Below are 23,548 nucleotides of genomic sequence, written 5' to 3' on the forward strand. Positions count from 1 at the left end.
CCAGTGACTTTGTGCAAAGAGCAAAACATCTTGCTTTTTCTGGGCTAACATAGATTTAGTAGTTCCAGACTGCATTAGAAGCCTTCTTAGGGATTACCAAATCCTCACTTTAGAGGTGCCCAACCCGAATTATACCTTCTTAATTTGTTCTTACTATACTTTTTTTCTTTTTAAATATCCTTCTGAAAAAATACTAACTCCTGCCTCCTACAAGCTATATAGTTCCTCAATGTTGGCAACTGATTTAGTTTGATGGGAAAAAAAATCCCATTAATCCTTGCTCTGTTCTTGATTTGCAGTCATCTTTCAACCTGTCAAAAAACTTTTGTGAATAAGCATCATTGGAAGAAAAAAAGACATCCAACTCTTGTTATTTCTTTACAACCAAGAGGCAGATTCCAGATGTTCTCATTTGGGTTTTGACTGGGAGCACTGATGCTGACAAGTATTTTCCATGAGATAATACAAAGCGGTCAGGTTTGTGGGCTGTTGGAATAATCTCTTTGGGATCAGCTACTAGACTAAATAAAGGCTGAGGCAATTTTACTGTCAGTCTGTATTCTCTAACCTGTGGCCCAGGTGGCAAGGCCTGGGGGAAACAGCAGGAAACAGGCAATCATTTGCATAACACCTTCTAAATGAGTCTTCAATAATTTCCCTGAATGCACATTTTAATAATTAAAGCCATACTATATGTTCCTTTCAGAGTGACTCCGTTAAGACTGTTCTCTATGTTCAGCTACTTATCCAAAAATTCTAATCAAACATAATTTTTTTATTGCTTATTTGGAAGCATCAGCTATTAAGGTAGCATACCTTGTATATGTCCACTTTTCTTTAAACACAAACGAAAGACAAGGGGAAAAGTGATTGGAAACAGAATGCGGCTGATAAAAGCTTTGTGAGAAAGAATCACAGAGGAACTTAAAATCTTAGAGAGGTTGGTTATCCTTGATGGTAAAGAGTACCTTGTCATCCGGTTTCACCATTTCCCATTGCTTTTGCTGATAAATGCAGATGTCAAACAATAGGACTTACAAAATTGAGTTGCTGAATTAATGTTTCAGTCAGTTTCCCTTGTAAAAAAAGGTCATTTTCTATAACCATGACTTTAATACTACCCAAATACAGTTTTCCCCACCAGGCCCCACACACTGCATTAGAACAGGGCAGCCTTTCTGAGAATATTACACACATACTTGATGACTGGTTTCTATTAAAAGAGAACTCAGCCCCACAGAATTATCAGTGTATCACTTGGATTTCTACGGAGCATTGGGAATCCTGTGCCAGGCAAAGGACACTTGACATTCATGGCAGTGAATGTTGAGCAGAATCTCAGAATATATTGAAAGAAATATTTATTTATGTGACATACAAGTTGTTGCCCTCTGACATTTTGATTTGTAAAATATGGAGACTTTCACAAGTGGGATCCCACAGTTCCTGCCCTAGATGCAGGTAGTTTCGTCCCACCCACACTGTTTACCTCTTCACCCCCAGATGTTCAGAGCTTTCCTGCTGCAAGGATGGTACTTACTGTCTGGCTCTGGCAAGGATATTGGTAATTTTAAATTTCTTTGGCTTTTAGTTTGTGATGTTGTTATCCTGTTCTGTGTCTGTTTTCTTTTAGATTTTAGATTTTCTGACATCCCAAGAGGTCTTTATGGACTGTTATTTTTCCCTCTTTACTCCATCTTTGTTAAAATGTAGAAAATGATATTCAAAAACAGTGGAACTTTGGGAAAGAAAGAACCATGAATCTCTTAGGAGATTTAATCTTTGGCTTCTGATGAGTCTTAATGAATGAGATATGCATTATAATCAGCATTAAGTTCAATGATTACTTTTGCCTAAAAATGACAGGCCAAATCAGTTCAGCTCTGACCATGATAAAAATCTGAATATCTCACCAAAATAAATACTAACCAACATTGTCAGGACTTGGATAAGGCAAGTGAGACACTTGCCTTGGACACAAACTTTGAGGAGGAATCAAAAAAAGAAAACACCTCAGTAATCAAAATAAATGACATTTTTTAATGCAATTTTAAAAAATAAAATTACTATAAAAATTCATGATGAACAAAATATCAAAATTTTGAATAAAGATAGGATCAGTAACTTGCCAAGCCATATTCAAGTCTTGGGCAAGAGGAAAAATCAGTAATATTGATCTTGTCTTGTTCTAGAATTTTGATATTACAGAATTTTTTGCATTAATTTTCATTTATTTAAATATTGCATGAGAATATTATTTATTTTGATTACTGAAAATTTTGGTGCCCCACTTAAATTTTGCACCCAAGACAGATGCCCCAGTTAACCTCATCCTAGTCCAGGCCCTCCGAACCAGAATGGTGGCAGTTAAGATAATAAGATGGCATGTTTCGTCCCCTAAAAATGTTATTTCAGGGGAAGAAATAAGTATAGTTATTACTGTCCTTGGCAATTAGAAGGTATTTCTCAAATCCAAAAATGGAAAAGTTGTATTTTTGTTAATCCTATCTGAAGGCATCATATTATCAAAATCTATTGTATTAAAAAAAAAAGCCTGCTAGAAAAACTCATGTAGTTCCACACATCAAAAGTTTCTCCTTCCCCGGTAGTTTCCTCCAGCTCTGTCTCTGCTTGTCTTGGCAGGAGAGGGCCTGTGGGGTTTCTTATATTCCACTTTTGTCCACCCTCCTTCACTGACTTTGCTCTCCTCTTCCCTGGCCTTTGAGTTCGTCTCAGTGTGAGGAGGCATCCCTGGTATGGTCCTGGGTTGACAATGGTCATTCGGGCTTCTCTTGAAGTCAGGTGGCTGATAAGAATTGAGTGCTGACTGAGAAAACCTGTAGAATTTTCCAGAATATCTTTCTCTGGAAGGAGTAGAATGCTGACTTTTTCCACTGTACCATCCTCTAGGAGAAGAATTGAGTGACATACTACCACGACTATATTTGTTCCTGCTTCTGTCTGAGTATCTGCCTCTCTCTGAGGAGCTGTCAGTAGTAAGACTGGAAAGACCACTGTCCCTGGAGTTGAGATGCAGAGAAGAGAAGTCTTTGGTCAACCCATGCTGAGTAGGAGAGGAGCTTCTGGATTGGTTTACAGGTGTAATCTGTTGATATTTAAGAGGCACCTGGGTCCGCCTTACAGCAGCAGCATAGGAATCCTGATCATTGAAATATGGGAAGAATTGTGACCCCAGAATGGGGTTGCTCTGCGAACGCTGTAAAGAAGTGTTGGATGCAATCTGCCGCATCCTTAGAGCATCTAACCACTGGCAATCAGCACCTGCAGGAAAAATGGAAATGAGCATCTTCTAAGCCACAGTAAAGCTGCATGCCTCATTCATAAGCCTGTCTCAGGATAATTCAAGCCCATTTGGGATGCTCTAAGCTTTACCATTCATAGAAATTCTAGGCTAGGTATAGGGACTTTTCATTTATTATTATAAGTACTTTAAAAAAAATAAGGGCATTTATACTTCCTGCATATATGCTATATGTCTGGCTTTGTTTCATAAGCTTTACTTACATTATCTCATTTAATTCTCCCAATAATATTCTCAGGCAAATATGAATAATTTTATTCTATAAACGAGGAGAGGTCAGGTACCTTGGCGAGGTCACTCAGCTAACTCCAGGTCCTTATGCACCTAAATCCCATCTTCTTTGCACTTGGCCATGTTGTCACTTACAGAAATAACTGTTGAAGTGTGTTTGGATGGCAGGTGCATATTTAATAAACAAAAGGCATTTTTGCTAGCCAGCACTTTTAAATCCTTAAGAACCCCAAATGCAAATAAAAGTAATTAGGTTCCAATGATTGAGACAGCTAGAGATTGTTTGGAAGAAAGACAGTTTTTTCAAGAAAAATGAAGCTTCATGGCAAATAGGAGGGAGTTAAGGTGAAAGAAAATGGTAAAACACCAAGATCTGTTTAGTCACTTTTCACTGAATTAGCAAGTTCCTCCCACCTAGTGTGCTTTCTGTCTTTCCCTGCACCTGAACTCTGTGGCTCCCACTGAGTTCCCTGGTGGTCCCCCCTGAGCTGCTGTGGCCCTGCGTGTCCGATGGAGCTTCTGGAGAGGAACAGGGTGTGCTCACTTCTCTCTGCCAGCAAGCAGCCCCCACCCCCGCCTGGCCCCGCCCCACTGCTCTGCACAGGCCAGCCCCATCTCTAAGGTGAGTGACCCGTCCAGATACTCCTCAGTCTTCATCTAACCACAATGCCTTTTTTCCTTTGCCTTGACTTATCAGAAACTTGAGCTTCCAAAAGAGCCCTGATATTGTCCAGTGTCCAACCCCGTCCACAGGGCCACGTGCCCTGGAGGAAGATGGCCACATTCTGGCTCTAGCGGTAGGCTTTGATGATTAGTCCAAGCCAGACATAGCCATGTCCTGTTAGGAATGGACAGGTTGCTCAGTTCTGGCCAAAGCAGCCTGAGGGGTATCTACTGGGGGTTTCTAGCAAGTCTTTCTCACTCTTAAACCTGACAAAGGGAAGGTCTTGACGGGTTTATCCTGAGCGCACTGAGCATCTTTATGCGATGGCTGTGCCCTGAGAGGGGCTAGGCCAGAGGCAATGGCAGCCACTGAGGGCTACAGAGCAGACAGCGGGAGAGGCTTGTCTTCATCCTTAAGGGGATGAGCCAGTTTACCTTACTGCACCTGGAGCCCAGCCCACCTCTGGGCTTTTTGTTATGGAAGATAATAATTTTTATTAGTTAAAACTCGGGTTCAGGAACTTTAGAGTGCCTCTGAAACACTGGAGGGCTTTTTAAAATGCAGATTGCTGGTCTCTACCCTCAGTTTCTGATTCAGCAGGTCAGGGGTTGGGCTTGCGAATTTGCATTTCTAACCAGTTTCTTCAGATCCCGAAGCTGCGAGTCCTGAGACCACACTGGTTCATTGGGAGGAAGCCAGTTGAATTTGGTTTTTCTGTTATTTGCAGCTAAAAAATATATCCTAACTGATCCAGGTGACGTCCTCTGAGCTTTCACAGCAAAGGGGAAAAAAGAATACAAGGAAGAAGGAAGAGAGGCAAATTAGCTAAAACTGGAGTAAGTCATAGGGAGGCCGATCCCTCCTTTTATCCTGCAACTTCTCCAGTCAATAATCGGAGGGAAAGTTTTGCTCAAAGCCATTCCCCTGGGAGACTGATGGGTAGTGACTTTTCCTGTGTACATTCTTAGAGAAATAGTTTGCTTTCTCCCAAAATATTTGGATTTAAAAAAAGTAATGCACACCATTAAATATCTGTCCATTGCCCTCTTTGGGACCATCTCTCGACCTGGTGACAGTTAGCTGCTCAGCACGTACTCACCACCCCACCGCATGGGCACTGCCAGCCCCCACAATCTCCTGTAGATGTACCCAATTGATTCAGAGCAGGATGCTTGAAAAAAAATAGCACCAGTAAGTCTTATCCCAGGGAATCTGGAATTGGGGCTCATAAAGTACTTTTTGGTGATTCTCAAAGTGGTGGGATTTGAACTATATAAAGCTTGGAAGCAGTTGGCAGCTACTTTGTATCATGTGGGTTGGGAAGCTGAAAACCAGCTTTTAGTAAAAGGGAAAAATACAACAGAGGTGGAGAGAGAAGACCCCTACTGATTTCACAAGGGTACTGTAGGGATCAAATGGGATCATGGCTATTAAAGCCCTACAGAAGTAAAAAGTGGCCTATAAATATGATTTGGGAGAGGAAAAGTCATTATAGTAAGAAGTCCTTAAACGAAAGGTAGTAGGTTTACATACTGATCACATAAACCCCAATGCACCGATCAGCGAGCTGCATGGGGGTTTATGCATCCATCTTCCATGTGTTTGTTAGCTTGTTGTAGTCCCATAGAGCCCAACTCTGCGGTGTATTAGAGCCAGACAAGGTTGCTGAATTAGCAAATAAAAGAACTTAGAACTAGAGTACCTCCTGAGAGGGAAGCCAGTGAGAAGTCAACACCTACTACATGGGTTAGTCGTGTGCAGAAACAGCATGCCCTGCGAGATAGTTGAAAATGTGTTTGTGGCTGAGAAGTCTTGGTAAAAACTCTAGTCCAGTCATGGTGGTCAGAATGCGTCTTGTGATTGTGAAAGAAGGTTAACTGTGTTCACAAGGGGAAACAGGTTGAACAGGCTGTCAAAAAATTTGTTAGTGGGTTTTAAGTACTGCCCAGGACTCCAGGCCCCCTGGCTGGTGGACACTTAATTTATCTGGTCTGTCTGGCAAGCCAGTCTTTCCAGTGGAAGACATATAAGCAAGGCTGTCCTAACTCAGTGACACTAGCCAGAGCAACTGTGTTTCTGTGCCATCAAACAATTTGCCAATATGGCTTCTCAGGTATGTTTTCTTATTGGGAAAAAAATGCACTGATCAGAAAACATGTATTTCTGCTTTGTCTGGCAGGTATATTTCTCATGGTAAAAAGTGAGCTGCATGGGGCTTTATGCACCCATCTTCCATGTGTTTGTTGTAGTCCCATAGAGTCTAACTCTGGGGTGTATTAGATTTTCTGGACCTACAAAGGTGAGGCTGAACCTCTTCCCTGAATCTACCAAATAATGAACAATTTAACAGCAAGTCAGCTGGCCTTCCTCTGTTATTTCTGAATTCTTTCTTTATATCATCTGTAATTATTATCACCACTATCCATCATATGCATTTCATGTTTTCTCTTTCTCTATCCTCCTTTACCTTTATTTTTCCCTGTCTTGTTTCCTCCTCCCTGCCCCTCTCATGCCTATCCTTTGATGTATCCACGTGTTCAGGGCACAAGCCCTGGTGACAGCAGTGGCTTCATAGGAATGTTGGTGGGATATAAAAGAAGATGTATATCTTCATTTATAATTTTGGAAACTATGTATATATGTGGGTATAAATATACATACATATTTTTATTTACCAATGTAACATAATCATTAATTTCCACCTTTTATCATAGTTATCCAAATATTGAAATTTATTATGTATGCTCATATTTGTAAGTCCATAAATACTACTCTCTGTATAATCTGTTTGTAAAACCAATGCACTAAAAATAGAGGAAGGAAGTACTATATTAGAAATCTCTGTCTATTCACAGAGTGGCACTTATCCCTAGTATGAGAACTTGATACCTAAGTTTGTAGAACCCAGTCCAGGTCACACCTAACTTACTTGAGTCAGACCTGCTTCTCGGGTTGCCCTCTGAGTTGAGGAATAATGTCTGAATGGCAAGTTGGATGGCTTTCACTTCATCCTGAGGTTTCGTTCTGCTCCACTGAATTGAATGCACATGTTTAGTGCTTTTTGGAGCTCTAACATCGCTCTGTAAAAAAAAGAAAGAAACCTATGACTGAACATACACGTGTTTATAAAACAGGAAGGAAAGAAAATCAGGTTATTACATCACTTCAGTTTTACTCCTTAGAGCACCAGCATCATGCATGAGGTGAAATATCTGTACAGTTTGCCTAAATATGGTCATTTGATTAAAAGGAAAATTTTAATCTTTTTTTCCTCAGAGATTATAGTAGTTAAAAACATGGTTGCCTTCTCCCAGAATTTATTATGTTTGGCAAATCTCAACGTAACTCTTTGTTTAATAAGAAATGAAAAACAATTTCTTCTGTTTACAGTACTTGAAAACAGATATTTTGTTGACTAGATAAAAATCGGACCATCATGTTGCCCAGGATTGCCTGTGATCATCAGGGTAACTGGGTGACCGTGGGCAGCTGGGTGGGCCTGATCACCCCCATGGAGGGGTCAGACAGAACAGAGAGTCAAGAATAAGGGTCAGAAAAGGGAGAGGACAGTCTACCTCCTTGTCCTGAAATACCCCTCTTCACCAGGTGTCACAAACGGGATAGGACCGAAGAACCTTTCGGGATGTTATTAGACTATGAAAATATGTTTAAAAAACCCTGAAGTGACCATTAAAGAAACAAGTAACATTATCACCCTGCGTGAGAAGAAGAAGGAGGAGGAAGAGGAGGAACAGGCAGGAGAGGGAGGAGGAGGAGAAGGAGAGACTTTGGGGTGGCATGTCCCCAGAACTCAGGCAGGCAGAGATGAAATCTGGCTGTCTGGTTACCTAAAATGGGGGCTTTTCCTGGGTAGTGGGGACTGGTCAGCAGACTGCAGACTAGTCTAGATTCTAAGTTCCTCAAGACCAATCAACTTCTTTTATTTAGGTTTATGCCCTGCAAGCAACACCGACAATTTCTGCTGTTTCTCAGGTGCCTCATCACTGACAAGCTGTGCACCCTGGTTGCCGAGGACTAGTAACCACTGCAATGCTTCGTGGCTTCCAGCATCAGGTCCCCCTGGAAAAGTGCGCTCGCTGGTCAGAGTGTGGATTTCTAATAATGAAAAGACCCAGGCAGCTCAGAACAACTGAGGAAGAGCAGCAACTACAGTCAAAGGAGATGGGTGTGACTCCAGGCACTTCACTGACTACCCCAAACCTCATACTCCCTTTAGTCTCATCAAACCATTTTCCCTAGCTGCCAAATGAAGATAACGCTACCAATCTTTCAGTATTTACACCAGGATAATGAGATAAAACAGGTCTAAGTCCTTTTATAGTGCCTAGGTCATGGTAAATCCTTACTAAATGTTTCTTGAATGAATAATTGCATGAATGAATGAAGTGCATGTCCTAGTGATGGGAGATGCATACTAATATCTCCATGTATGCCAAGACTGTTCTATAACTGTTCCCCGACCCCATTCCCGAAGGGTTTCTCTACCTTGTAAAGTGTATTGCCCACCAGCCATGCAGATCTCGCTGATTTTTAAAAACACATCAGATGGTTTAAAACAGGAAATTGCTTAAACCACCCCACTGGCTTCCTATTGTGCCTATAGTAAATCCAAACTCCTCACTGGGGCCACTGTGGGGGTGGGTGACCAGCCCGCCCGCCTCTTGAGCTTTGTCCTCTGGGCCTCAGCAGCTTGCCCTTGCCTTCTCTCCATGGCTTTGCGCTGCCTCCTCCTCAGAAGAGAGGCCCTCCTTGACCACCTGATCTAATGCCCTGAGTCTTACTATTTTCTGGTTACCAGTTACCACCTCTGATATCACTTACCTGTTTATCATCTCTCTGCCCACACTAGAATACAAGCCTGAAGAGGGCATTGATTTAGTCTATCCCAATTACAGAACAGTACCTGTCAGTGGGTGCTTGCTAAATGTATACATTTTGATTTTAATAGCACATTTTCTTCAAGTGTAAGTTTTTCTATTATTCCATATATAAAATCCATAGAATGTGTTTTTGATAATGGACCCCCCTTCCCACCAGTTGATGGCAGAAGCTGTGCTCAGTCCTTGTGAAGAAGCACTGACCCGCCCTTACCCTTGTACTCCAAGCACCAAGAAGGCAAAGCTGTGTTCGGGTCTGCTGGCATCCCCGGCATCCAACACACTGCACGGCATGCACAGGGCGCTCAGCTGTTCACTGGTGAATGAGCAAATGACTACCTCAATCTCTACCTCAGTAGGGGCAGCCTGCTCTCTTTCCCCAATACTTTGTTACAGTATTATGCTGATCTTTCCACATGCATGTTGGTTAAATATTTCCCTTTCAATCTTAAGCTCCAAGGGAGCAAATAAATCCCTATTAAGAAACTGATGGTAAAGCCACCAGCCCCCCCCACCCCAACAACACCCCCCAGCACCCCCCTACTGTGCTCCTGAGCTTACCTCATATGTGATGGTGCATTCTACAGTCTGATTTTCTGTCATTCCTACCATCCATTTCTCCATGACAAATGGGGGCTGAAAAACAGAAGTTAGGATGGTGTAGTGTCATGATACAGCTTGCCCTGCTCTAACACATGTGTCCTTGAGGCCGGCTGTGCCATGCACGACAAGCGATAGTACAATGTCAGACGGTTCACATGTGGTTACTCACGACGTGCTTATGCTCTGGTTTTGGTTTTCACTAAGACACCCTTTCGTATACAGTTACTCTTCGTCTCCCACAATCTTCTCTTTTTGGATATATTACTCAACTCTATCATTAGGTCATTAAATCATGCTATTTAATATTTTGAAGCATCATCAGCAATATTCCTTAAAATTAAAAAAAAGCCTCAACAATAAAAACCCCAGAAGTGCCCTCTCTGAGCGCAAGCGGTGACTGACTGGATTAGTGGCTCCAATGACCACCCTGCTCATCAGGCTATGCCACGAAGCTGGGCATGCAGATGAGACTGTGGGACATTCCCCATGATACTAAAACCATGGGTTAATGAAGATGCCTGTGCCTTTGAAGGGGAGCAGGATATGCTACCCCAAATGTGCCACTTTGGCATGTAGATTATTTTGAACTGATGGCAATCAAGACCCATAGATGCAGGAAAAACTTTTACCTCTTCCTTTACTGCCTTAAAGATTTTAGAGAGAGAGCCTAGCACAGAAAGAGAGTTCTTAGCAGAGATACCTTTTTACCTGAAGGACTTACCTGCAGAGCAGGGCAAACATTGGATGGCCAAACATCCACTCTTCTTACCTTCCTGGGGACTTCCCTCTGCCCCTGTGAAGCCCCAGGCCCCTATCTCATTCCTTAGCTCAGGAAGGAGTGTAAGTCTCAACTGCCATATACTTACAGGGCTCCTGTATGCACAAAATTCAGTTTTCCTCCTGCTAATCTGTCTTATGTCGATTTAATTATTAGACCACCCAAAGATCCTAGAAGGGTAAAAGGAAACTTTTTCCACCCTGACACCTGGTGTCCTACTTCAGTTTTGATGAAAATGGTCTTTATTTAGAAGTAAATCTCACTCCCTTCATTCCTTCATTCCAGACTTAAGGCCACAAATGACTGACTGGCTGTGAGACGTGTACAAAGCAAGTGCAGCAGAAATTTAACTGGACTTAAAATAAAACAGGATTATTATTGTTTCTATTGATGATAAAAAGTTCTACAGATTTGAAATGGTCTGCTCCAACCCTATGTTTCCTATAAGCCCTGTTAATATTGGTGTGTGATATTGCAGAAGATGAGGTCCTCTGAACGCATATAGGGCAGTATAGCAGAAACACCTGTATTGGGTTTTATAACTCCATTCTGTTATTTCTGCTGTTAGCAACTTCCTTCTGTTAGCAGGCAATGACTCGGCTTTTGCTTCTAAGTGACACTGAAACAATGAGCAGCTATTGCAATCAGAGAAGGAACAGGTGGGGAGGGAAGAGAAAGTCTGTCCAGTCTTTAAGACATCGAGCATAGCATGTCCTAACAAAACAAGTAAGTTAAAACTGGATCCTAAACTTTACAGGTACATAGTGCTGTTGAAATAACTCCCAGTTATGTAGGGGAGTCCAACAATGAGCATCAGATCAGTCTACTTGATGATGCGCTTGTAAATCAGACAGACTTGGTGCTTGGCAATCTTATGCCTTGGAAGGGCATTTGCCAGCCTAACGCTGTGGCTTTGAAAATCTCTTCACTTCCACTTGAGTTTGTAACCTTGTTCTTCTTTGCTACCAGCCCAATTTTCTTCTCTGAAACCAAATACACAGCACAGTGTCCTAGAGTTAAAGGTGCACAGGAAGTTTAGGGCGAGCATCTGATTGACTTCATGGTTATTTACCTGAGTTATTGAACTTCTACGATTGAAGTCTTGTATGTATTTTTTCAGTATGATTGGGACAGAATTAATTTCTTTTTCCCATTTTGAGGAGAAGCCAAGCATTTCTCTGTCTTCAGTGTTTTGCTTCTGCTGTTGACCCTAAAGTAGTAAGATGTTCTCTGGCCACTCCAGGAATTCAGAGATGTGAACTCAAGGAAGCCATGAAGACTTCAATATGTGCCTCATGAATAACATCAACTCAGTCCTTCAAGAAATTGAACACAACTGAGAAAGCCATCCTCCTTACACGTTTTTCAAAGTTTAAAAGGACCCCAAATTTGAACTAAGCATTTTTATCATTAGCATTTTCTTTCCTTAAATATATGACAGAATAGGCATAAAGAACTGTAGAAGAAAACAACAACAAAAAAATTAAATGACACTTTTTTTTGTAGTACCTTTTAGTTCACACAACATAAATGGAATTTTAACAGAAAACGATTATGATCTCAATCTGCTAAATAAAATGGGCCTCTCAACAGCCAGCTTGAGGCTGAGCTGATGCAAGCATCACAAGCACAAAAGCACACTGCTGGGGTATTTTAATGTCTTTGTTTGACACTATGAATTCAAAAAGCTTTTACACTGTAAATAGAACCCTACCTTTGTCATCTTCAGAGCCTCAGCTTCAGGTAGGTTAGGGTGGAATGTAACGTCTTTGATGTAGGTTATTGCAATTTCATCTCCATCCATCTCCATATACATTTTCCACCTACAATCCTGGAATTAAAAGCAAAATTATAGAATTTGAGAGAGTGAAACAAATTTTTTTAGTCTCAATGTTTCATAACATATGAAGTACTCTAAAAGAAGTATTATTGGAGTGTTTCTTTTCCTCTTTTCAATAAAATGACATGAAATTAGATCTCTTCCTATATCTAAATAACCCCCACTTGGTGCAATCTTGAGACATAACGTATCAGCTTAATGTTCTGTTACAGGAGATGCACACTCAAAATCCAAAAGGGGTCAGGTAGGTAATAAAAAATGAGTAAAGCCAGGAAATTTTGTTATATTATAATGAAATCATAATCTTTCAGAATACAAAATCTTTCAAAACCCATTTAATTACATATTAAACATTGTAGGAATATTTGTTCATTGACACAAAGAAATGTAGTCTTCCCACTTTGAAATATTAGGCTCTCTTGATCCATCTTCCACTTTTCCATTATTGATAATGACATGAGTTCAAGAAAGAGCTCACTTTCCTCTTAATAGGAAGGAAAACAATACTGCAAATGTGCTGTATGGCAACTGATAATTGGCCTATATATTGGGGAGTTTCTGGGGTAGGGTTTCTGGGGATCTCAAGGGCAGATCTAAAGGGACAGCCACCAACCAGTTTCTGTTGATTGTTCCCACGAGGGACTGAGCCCAGTCTTGTTAGTTCTGTAATGTTTCATAAAAAGCTGGATACCTGGATTCTTATTTTAAGACTTAAAAATTTTTAAATGATGGTATGTTAATTAAATTTTCAGTAAAATCACTATGTAATGTAAAAGTGTCCTATGTTGTTAGTTACCATCGGAGGGGGGATACCCTTTTATATACCCACAAGTTGGCTAAGATTGATAACATCAAATGGTGGCCAGGATTAGGGGCTCCTGGGTTATTGGTAGGAGTGTGAATGGTACTATCGCTTGGGGTAAAGTTTTGGCAATCCATTATAAAGCTAAACAAATATTTAATCTATGACCCAGAAATTCAGCTCCTAGGTATTTACCCAAGAGAAATGATAAAAGACTTGTACAGTATTTTTCTGAGCAGCTTTATTGTTAAGTGCCAAAACTAAAACCAGGCCAAGTGTTCATCAACAGAAGAATAGATGAACTGTGCTATATTCATAGAATGGAATGTTACTCAGCAATACGAAGGAACACATTACTAATGCATGCAACAATGTGGGTAAATCTCCAAAATGTCATAGTGAGTGAAAGAGGTCACATACAAAAGAGAAAAATACTAAGGGGTCCATTTGTTTGACATTCTAGAACAGAGGAAACCAATCTACAGTGGAAAAAATTCAGAAGAGTGCTTGCTTCTGCAGATGGGGATTGCCTGGAAAGGGCATGAGGAGACTTTCCGGCACTGCTAATGCTCTGCTAATAGGGATTTGGGTTACAAAGGTGTATCCACTTGTCAAAACTTAGCAAATATATACTTAAGATGTATTTCTATTTGAACTCAAACACACAGGAATGTATAGGAGGAAGTATACTGATGCCTACAAATTACTTGGAAATGCATCAAAAAATAAGGATCTATAGTGGTAAGAGTAGTAGATGGACAGATACGTGATAAGGCAAGTCGAGTAAAATGTTAACAATTCCATCTAGTAGGTGGCTATGCAAGGGATCGCTACACAATTTTTTTAACTTTGCTGTATGAAAGATTTAATAATAAAAATATTGGGGGATAAACACTGTGTATGCAATGAGAAGTAAAGAACCATGTGTTTGTACCAAATGTGACCCCTGGACCATAAGCTGATCTTCTCTCTTTTATCATTTGAAGAATGAAGGGTTATGAGAAATTAAGGATAAAGTACTGAGCATGTTACACGCTACAACTAGAAAATGCTCTTGTAGGAGCAAACCTGGAATGTTTCCCGAGCAAGCTCAGACAATATCACATGGAAAAGCACTAACAAAGAAGCTGTTGAAAACCTGTTGGCTTCAGTAGGAAACTGGGGGAGCCTGCTGTTTCCCGGAAAGCTTCTGGGGGAACTGCAGAAAGAAGCAAGGCCCTGCCTGAGGGGAGTGGCCCCCTTGACCAGCCACATTCACAAGATGGAGAGTTAAGTAGTGAAGGAAAAGGTCTATTCAATAACATGAAAACCTAGCTCTTGGCTAACGTAAGTCAAATTAGTCACTCAAAATTGACAAATCTCTCAGTATTTCTTTGTTTTGGAGCCATTGCTACCCCAGAAACTTGGGCCCTGAGATAAGTGGGCAGGAGAATGACTGTTTGGAGTCACGGTCAAGAGCCTCATTAAGGCCCCGGCTGGAATAAAAACCCTTAGAAAAGACACGTTTACTTCTGTTTATTTTGCCTGTCACGTTTTGGAATTAGGTTAGTCAAAAGCACAGTTGAAAGACCTTGAACTGTGTGCAAATGCCTGCTTCTCTCTGCTTCCCTCTCCCATCTCACAACCTGAGTACTCCTCTGAGACCCTCTGCCCTGACTAGGGTCCTTACACAGGGATGCCCAGGAGAGCTCTGCATGGAGAAGGGCTGACAGGAGGAAACTCACATTTGTGGAGTGCTTACTGTGCCCTAGGCATGTTGCTGAGTACTCACACCCTGCTGTTGTATTTGATATCTATAACCTTCAAATTAGGCTTATTTTCCTGTTAGGTGAGAGAAAAATGAGGCTCAGATTAAGGAATTTTCCTATGGTTTCCTGGACAGTAAGTGGTGGAGGTGGGGTTATAACAGCACAGGGCTGCCAAAGTTGGAGACACAGTAGGGAAGGGCAACTGAGAGGGGCGGCAGGATGGGCTCGCTGGGCGATTTCCAGACTACATAGTAGGAGGCAGAAGGACCAGAGAAGATTTGCTAATGCAGCCAAAGAAGCAAGTGGCCACAGGTGCTCCCCTGCAGCAACTGCTTCCCTGTTCCCCAAGTCCAGTTTGGAAACACAAGGGCCCACAAAATAGGGTTACACATCTTTTATTATTTAAATTCTCTTTTTTTCTTATCTGGAAGAAAGCCTTTTACTGGAGTCATAAAAGAAGAGAGTTACAGAAGCAATAAAGCTATAATCAAATAAATTATTAGACAAGGGAGACATTATCTGTTTCAGGGAAAGGTAGGTACTGCTTGTTGCAAAGCTGGGTGAGAAATGAGGGAATTCATCTGTCAGTGCCCTGACAGATCTCCTAGGTTTGTTCTGGGCATCTAGATTTCTTTGTTGCCTAGTTAAGAAGAGTAATCCACAAAAAAAGTCCTGGGATTCCTTAAATTCTGCTCAATTTCTAATTATCCTCAGGTATTCCTGGCAGTTTTGCTACACAGTGAGTCAAAAGTCATCAAGGAGCATTCGCCACTCTCGGGATATAAACAAGTTGCTGAATTCCAGAGGACCCAACTGCAGACAGAATGCCATGTTCATGAGTTCTTAACCAGTAGCCATCGGAAATAATTTCATAATAAATAAGATGAATTATATTATCAATCGTATCACTAAACGGAACAATTCCATACAAGTAGAGGCCTGATAACAGAATTTTACAGGTACTGTTTCTACCTCTTCACTTTCTCAGTAGTGATAGGGACCAGGCAGTGGGAATGTGATTTGAAGACCATTCACTTGTACCAGGGTGAACTATTGATTTTGGTTTGATGTGAGTGGCGGAAACGCGGGTATTGATTTTTGAATTGGACACATTCAAGAGTCACTTTGGACATCTGTGAATAACTCTTCATTCTGACAGGCAGAAATCAAAAGCAGATAACTCTGCATTCTGAGGTAGGCCTCAAAGGGCTCTTTTCCAAAAGGATTTTACCCCTGGGCAGTTTGAAATGGCCTTGTTATTCACTCATTTGGTTTAAGGTGTTGATGACTCTTGTTAAAATGGAAACAATATAGAAAAGGAGTCACCTGAAGCCATTACTGGGGGAGCAGCAGGGGACAGAGTGAAAGATCAGAAGTTTAAAGTCCAACTACCTGGGCCTGAATCCCAGTTTTGCAGTTCCCTCGTCGCCCTCCGCCCCCGCCCCCGCCTTAGTCAAGCTGTGTAACCTGGCTGAACGTCAGTGGTCCTCATGCACGGGTGGCGGTGCTGTCTGAGGTTTAAATGAGACAATGTGAATGAAGTGCCCAGCACTGCGCTAACACCGAACTGGGAGCTCAAAATGGAGTAATTATTATTGTTATCCATACTGGTCACCAACACAGCTCTGATTAGTTTATTAGACTAGTCAACCCATCCTCTAGAAGCATTCTAAGGGAATGGACCAGAAGGTAAGTGACCTTTACCGGCCAGGGAGGTACAGAGTGTCTAGACCTGGGATCCAGCCGGAGGAGGCAGGCGGGGCCCCAGCAGCTACTTGGGCAGGAGGCTGAGGATCCACAGGGCAGTGAGTGACTGCGGCGCCTGGGAATCAGTGTTAAAAACAAGAAGGTGCAACACAATGGCTGGTTTTATAGATAAATAGAGGATGGAATAAACTTTTATCTCCATATAGAGATGGATTATGTAACACTAATTCTACCCTTTCCTACTTCAACGAATCTGGATGCAGCTCTACCAGCTGGAACCATCAGATGGCTATGGACTGTGATGGACAGCAGAGAGCCTCGTCTTAGGTGAGGTAATCTGACTAAGATCACACAGAGAGCAAGTGATGGGGTTCAGTGGTGAACCAAGCTGGTCTATTAGTGTTATGAAGAGCGGGTTTCACCTACGTCTTTTCCTAATCCTGAACTTCTCCCTGTTATGGGGTAACAACAGTATGACTATAGTACACAGGACCATCTTCCATGGGTATCAACTAGTTCAAATTATCTGGGTGAATTCCTTTATAGGGCTCCATGGCAGAGACTGAAATACTGAGTCTCTAATAAGTCCCAAAGAGCCAATTTTCCCCTTCATTGTTGAAAATGATCATTGTTACAAGTGCATATGGTGCCACTCCACCGTCTGTATGCTTTTTTAGAATTAAGGTATCATTGATATACAATCTTCTGAAGGTTTCACATGAGCAACACTGTGGTTACTACATTCACCCATGTTATCAAGTCCCCCCCGACACACCCCATTGCAGTCACTGTCAGCGTAGTAAGATGCTGTAAGAGTCACTACTTGTCTTCTCTGTGCTACACCTACACTGCATTCCCTGTGCTCCCCCCACCCCCCCAACACACACATTATGTGTTGTATGCTTCTTTTCTTAACTTATCTCATCAGTATTTGGAATCACAAACACTTCCCTCAAGCTATGGCTCAGGCATTGCAGCTAGGCATGAATTCTGCTTTCCAAACCAGGAGCAACCTGATTCTGTCTAATCGCACAAGCAAATCATGGGGTCAGGTCCTAACTGCCATGGATTTTATTTCCTAACTAGATTCTTCCCCAAAAGGACCTTCCCACTGTTCAAATCTGTATCATGATGCACATTTCTAGGGAATGCTAATTACTAGTCAACTGGAGAAAGACACTGGCGTAGGAGCATTGGGAAGTCCTTTGCTTTGAGCAGTGAAAAATAGTTACCCCAACTTTTCCCTTAGCTAGATCATCTGCCTCTCATCAAAATCTATACTTTGCTGGGCAGAGGGAAATTTTTGCATTTGAAACTGATGAAAAGGATGACAATTCTTTTGGATGGCTGAGATTTGTACTATTACTCTGGGCAGCTGCTGACATACCTAGATAATTTTAGGAACAAGTGTGTGGTTTAGTGGAGAATGAGAAAGCATTCCGCTTGAACTACTCTGGCATTGCCAATTATGTGAAAAAAATTTCTGAAGATTCAAGTAAGAGTCAAGTAAAACAAAAACTCTTAACACTGTGAAGTAAAATCCTAAACAACACTCAGTTAATACTAAGTTAAGTATCTCTTTGTGAGAAATCACTATTACATTCTTTGCAAGCTGTCTAAAATTCTTTGGAGTTCCAAGCTAGTGCAAGTGATGTCAAACACAGAAATTCCTTCTCCCACCTACCCACCCACGTTCACACAGAAAGGATGGAAGGAAGGGAAGGACTAAAAAGAAATAATCAAGATAGAGGTAAATTTTCCAAATAGAAAAAGGGATGGAAGGTAGCACAAAAATATTGTTTTAAGATCTGGGCAATTCAGAAACAAAAATATCTCTCTCTACTTTTTTCCTGCTAAAATTGTATTGCAAATAAGAACACCATAGGTAAATCTTAAGGAATCTAGGGCCAAGATTTTTTAGGACATTTCAGAAGGAATGGACCCCTAATTAGGCTTTCAGCCTCCTACGGATCACCTTTACCTGATGGTTACAGACAAAAATTGTTTTGATGTATTTTTTATTGAGGTATAATTTGCATACAATAAAATGCAGATTTTTAGGTGCACAGTCCAATAAAGTTTGGCAAATGTATATACCGATATAAACACCCAAACAAGCAAGGTATTTCCTAGAAAGTTCCCTCATGCCCTTTTCCAGTTGATCCCCCACTGCACAACCTGAAGTACCCACTCTTCCCATTTTTATCACCATGGATTAATTTTTTCCTGCTCTAGAGCTTCACAAAATCGGAATTTTACAGTATGTACTTGTATTTTGTTCAGCTTCTTTCACTCAGCATAATGCTTTTGAGGTTTATTCATTATATTTATTCCTCACAGCTTCACCCTGTTTTAGGTAGCACTGTCCCCATTTTACAGACAAGCAGACTGAGGCTCAGAAAATGTAGAGATTTGCAGCAAGTTCACACAGCTGCACGGGCCCTGGAATTTAAGTCCTGGATTTAATGGTGGAGATGCTGGATTTTAAAATTCCCATCATCATGCCACCCCTTCCGCCATGAGTGGAGGAAAAAGTAAAGTCGCCAGAGAATGCTCGGGATTCTAGCCAAGAGGCCCCTCCCCCTTAAAAAGGCCTGTACTGAGGAAACATTTTAAAATACAAAATACAGAGGTCGGAATAAACTTTTTAAGTTTAAAGAGAGGAAAAAAACTGGGCATCAGCTTCATAGTGGGCGACTGACTGCTGCAAAATGTAAGAAGTAACACAAGATGAAATAAAAATACGACAGAAATGTTGGTCATGCTGGTATTAAAAGGAGTAAGATGTTGATGATTTAGGCCTCTGAAGGCTCCTTTACATGCGTCGCTATTATCTAGCTCAGCTGCTGAAACCTGCTGTTTTAGAGGCAGGAGAGTGGAGCGTCCCGTGATAGCACCTGGGTTATTTATCATTAGGTATAACCCTGCTACACTCGATTTTATTATGCTGTCTTTAGAAGGAAGATGATGCAGCGCGGTTAATTTGCTTCTCTTCTTTATCTGTACAGTGTCGTGACCCATCGCGGCTTTGTCCCACAGGATTTGTTTTTCAACCAAAAAGATATCCACAAGAAACTCTCCCTAAAAATTCCATTAATAACCTCTTTCAGCGTGTATAGGTTGCAGGGTCTGGAACTAAGAATGTTTTAATCTCTTCAGCAAAACAATGTCTCATAATGATGTACAGGACTATTGCTGTACTGATGAAGAATCATACATAATTCAGCACCTTTCACTTGGCACCACTGTGATGTCCTCATTAGCCGTGGCTCACAGTGTCTGTCAGATGGTGTCCATGCGAACGCAGGCATTATATTGTCTTTGAGATGTGCAGCTGCTTCCATGACACTGCCAGTATATAAAAACATGACGCCAGTTTGTTTTATTTAGTGCTAAACCTTCCAGTTTGTAAAAACAAGGCTGACACAGAGCCTGACATGAGGCAGTGAAAATAATTAGCTCTCATTTTCTCAGCCTCCTATTTCCTTCTCCCTGCTGTGTTCTCTTTCCACTAAACCACCACATGTCAGTCGAAATGGGAGGCAATTAGTGGGCTCATTTCAGTCCCCACAACTGTGCTGAAAAGAAAGTATTTATGATGGCACAATGAACAGCTGAAAGATTAAATAACATTTGCCTTTTGAAAAGAAAATGACTTCTAGCTAAATGGGCAATTTTTGATTATTCTCAAACAAGCTTAGAGTAGTTGGTTTTTAAAATACAAGAAAGGAAAATGAGTCATTTTTAGGTGAAAGAATCAAATAAAACTTGACACAGTAATGCAAATAACTGATGTTTTATTGCAAAATATGTAAATGCGTTATACCCTTAACAATGGCTTGTGTCTAAGGTCAGGGCAGATTGGTGCCAACTAGACACTAGTGGAGAGAAGGTTGTTATATTGCCTTTTTTGGGGCTGTTATGTGAGTTATGTGTGAAAAAGGGACTTTAGGGATGATATTAAAATAAAGTGAAACTAATCAAGTGAGACATACTTTCAAGTGATGCATTACACACTTGACTACTTGAAATGGTTCAGATGTTAGGTGACATGTTTGGAAAAGGCTTTTTTTTTAAAACTGTATGAAATTGGAAGGCACTGGGTCTTCATTTTGGCAAAAAAGAATAGTAAGTCTTGCTACTGATATTTGAATAATTAAGAATTCTATTCTACCTCAGACTAGGTTTCTTAACCAATATAGAAGGTAGTTTGACTTGCCTAATTACTATCAAAAAAAATTTTTTTTAATACCGGAAAGTAGGCTGCAAATAAACTTTTACCCAGGACCCTCAAAAAATAAAAACAGCTTCTACTGACTAAATTCTCCTCCCACCTCCCATGACTGTAGAGATTGACTCCAAGAAATATGATTTTTGAACAAACACTGGCCTACTTAGCAGGCATTGTTCACCAATTGAGCTATTCCCGGTCCAAATCCTAACATCCAGGACTGATACAACTGTCCTACACCTTTGCTTTTTAACATATGCTTTTAATTGCACTTCAAATAATCTGCTCCTTTTTAGCTGATTATTCTCGAGGTCTAATTTTGGGTTGAGAAACACAAGTCATTGTGAGTTATCAAGGTCTTCTCTCTGCAGAACTTACAGTGATCCCCAGAGGCTTTAGAAAACCTGCATCTAAAAGCAAAGTTCTCCTTTGTCATTATCAATGGTGCCTGTCACCATGGAGTCAACAACTATGGATCTTCTAACATTTTTAAAAAGACAATCACAAATTTACATTGTGTTTCTGTTTCTACAAATACATCCTTACTCTTCCCAGACTCCAATCCTAATTTCTGATTCATAAGATACGGTCAGTGTACCTATCTGAGCCAGTGGCAACCCAGGGAGACCTGAGCCAACAATGGATTCACTGGGAGACTGGCGCTTTCTTTGCATTAACTATGCATACTATTATAGCTGGAGACCACAATAATGTGTTTGTCATTTATTCAAAATTCTCCTCCCACCTCCCATGACTATAGAGATGACTCCAAGAAATATGATTTTTGAACAAACACTGGCCTACTTAGAAGGCATTGTTCACCAATTGAGCTATTCTTGGTCCAAATCCTAACGTTCAGGACTGATACGGCTGTCCTACACCTTTGCTCACTATTTGCTATTTAAAAAGGAATTCATAATCTTGATTGAGAAGACTAAGTGATCCAGTAGTGTGCTGGAGCCGGATCTCATGAGCTGATTGCTCACATCTCTTCCCAACTTCAAGTTCAGTGATACCAGATTGGTAACTTGAAATCACCATGGTGGGAGTATTTACACCATGGAAATCTGCAAACATTGTAAGTCAGGACTGTTTTCTCCGAATGTTAGACATTTCCTGGCATGTTGTTTCTACACAACTACCAATCCATCATCAAATATGTACTGAACACCTCTCCCAGTTCTGCTCTAGTTCTTAGAGGCACCGCCTGACCCATTTGATGAAGTGTTGCCACTCCCTAATTAGGAATCAGCAGCAAGTCATGTAGTCAGATTCTGAACTGCATTTTCTCCCTTGCTGTCAATTAAAACTTGTATTCTTTATGGAACCCTGCCACTGCAAGCTTATATGCTTAAGCACACAAACACATATATGACCACATATATTTTCCCCCTCAAAATAGTTGATCACAGGAAATAAACTTCCCTACACTGAATTTTTAATAAATGCAAGATATATCAAAGTAAAGAAAAGCACTCCTTTTGGCTGTTCTGAAATTTACAAAAGGTGTTGGCTTTTTACTTCCTTACAAAACCCTTTTCTTTGTGCCCTGTTATTTTATTCATGTTTATCTATCCACTTATAAAAATTGCACAATAGGAAAAAAAGCCCTATTTGACAGTTCTTGATATTTATAGTGCTCTGAGAAAGGACCTGGAGATTCAGTTAAGTTTATTAAATGCAACATTTTATAAGCAATCTAATAAAGCCTAAAAGCACAATAATAAATGGGAAGTACTTGTAAAAAGCGGTGTTTTTGACCTACAGATAAAATAACCAGAGAAGCAGAAGTATTGACTGAATTGCTTCCAGGGGGGCCTGGGAGGAGGAGCTAGGTGCCAACTGGCAGCTGCAGAGGTGGCAGCAGGAAGAGGAGAAGGTGGATGGGAGAAGCCTTCTGCTCTGATGGGGAGTCAGTTCTGCTTCCAGGTCGGCGAAATGTCCTTCTTGTTTTCTCTCCCTGGTTCCCTTGCCCATTGCAAACACCCCTCAAAGGAAGTGGGAAGTAGTGGCCTCTGGAGGGAGGTACTGGAGTCTGGAAGTCTGCTTCTATTTCAGTGTCTGCTGTACCAGGGTGCTGGGAGAGACAGGGTGCTGCTTCTGAGGTTAGTCTAGCCCCTCGGCTACAGCAGGGAATTGGCTCAGACCCATAGAGAGGAGGGAACACGGACACAAGGGACAAAGTCTGTGCCTGTCCAAAGCTCCCAAGGAATGGACATCCCCCCCAAACTGTCCCTTTGCAACTCTACTTTTGAATTTTTATGACACAAAGTCTCAAAAAGGTCTTGGGGAGAAAACTGCTGGGTGATTTAATGGTTTATTCCTTGGTAATTTGAGAATCAATATTACTGACCGGTGAGTTATAAGAAATGTAATAGTGAACTCAATGGAGCTGAGCATTTCAGTAAAAAAGGGTGCTTGCCACCCTGGGGAGTGCATGAAGCTGCCTGAGATTCTGGACACGCCTTTCCTCTTGGGCCACGTCACAGGTCTTAGATTCCAAAACAGAAGGCACTTGCCATGTGAAACAAAGATAGTGGTCATTTAGTATTAAGTGACCAAAATTTTTTGTCTTTTTATTACCAATAACTATTTGGGGGACAATGATACTTTCCAAAAAGAGGCAGTCTGACAGTGGCGGGTCTTTGCACAGGTGATGGCTCTGGAAAGGCATGCACCCCTCCCCTTAGCTTCCTCCTGGGGATGACGTGGGGTTAGGGCTCC

General features: G+C 41.2%; 1 protein-coding gene across 8 annotated transcripts in view; it reads right to left on the reverse strand.

Annotated features, from left to right (window-relative positions):
* Positions 1-1,344: 1,344 nt before the first annotated feature.
* MAP3K20 (mitogen-activated protein kinase kinase kinase 20) overlaps positions 1,345-23,548 on the reverse strand; it is a 189,207-nt gene continuing 167,003 nt past the window's right edge. For 6 of the 8 annotated variants that reach the window (XM_073218693.1, XM_073218691.1, XM_073218694.1 and 3 more), the window contains 4 exons: positions 12,211-12,327; positions 9,677-9,751; positions 7,147-7,297; positions 1,345-3,282 (listed from right to left, as the gene is read on the reverse strand). In XM_073218693.1, coding sequence (XP_073074794.1) covers positions 2,585-3,282; positions 7,147-7,297; positions 9,677-9,751; positions 12,211-12,327 — 1,041 coding nt within the window. In that variant the 3' untranslated portion in view covers positions 1,345-2,584. Of the gene's footprint in view, positions 3,283-7,146; positions 7,298-9,329; positions 9,432-9,676; positions 9,752-12,210; positions 12,328-19,860; positions 19,942-23,548 lie in introns of those variants that run through there. The other 2 variants (XR_012123698.1, XM_037027168.2) reach the window with 2 other exon arrangements.

This window comes from Manis javanica, chromosome 12 (genome assembly GCF_040802235.1).
Source record: "Manis javanica isolate MJ-LG chromosome 12, MJ_LKY, whole genome shotgun sequence".
Taxonomy (NCBI): Eukaryota; Metazoa; Chordata; class Mammalia; order Pholidota; family Manidae; genus Manis; species Manis javanica.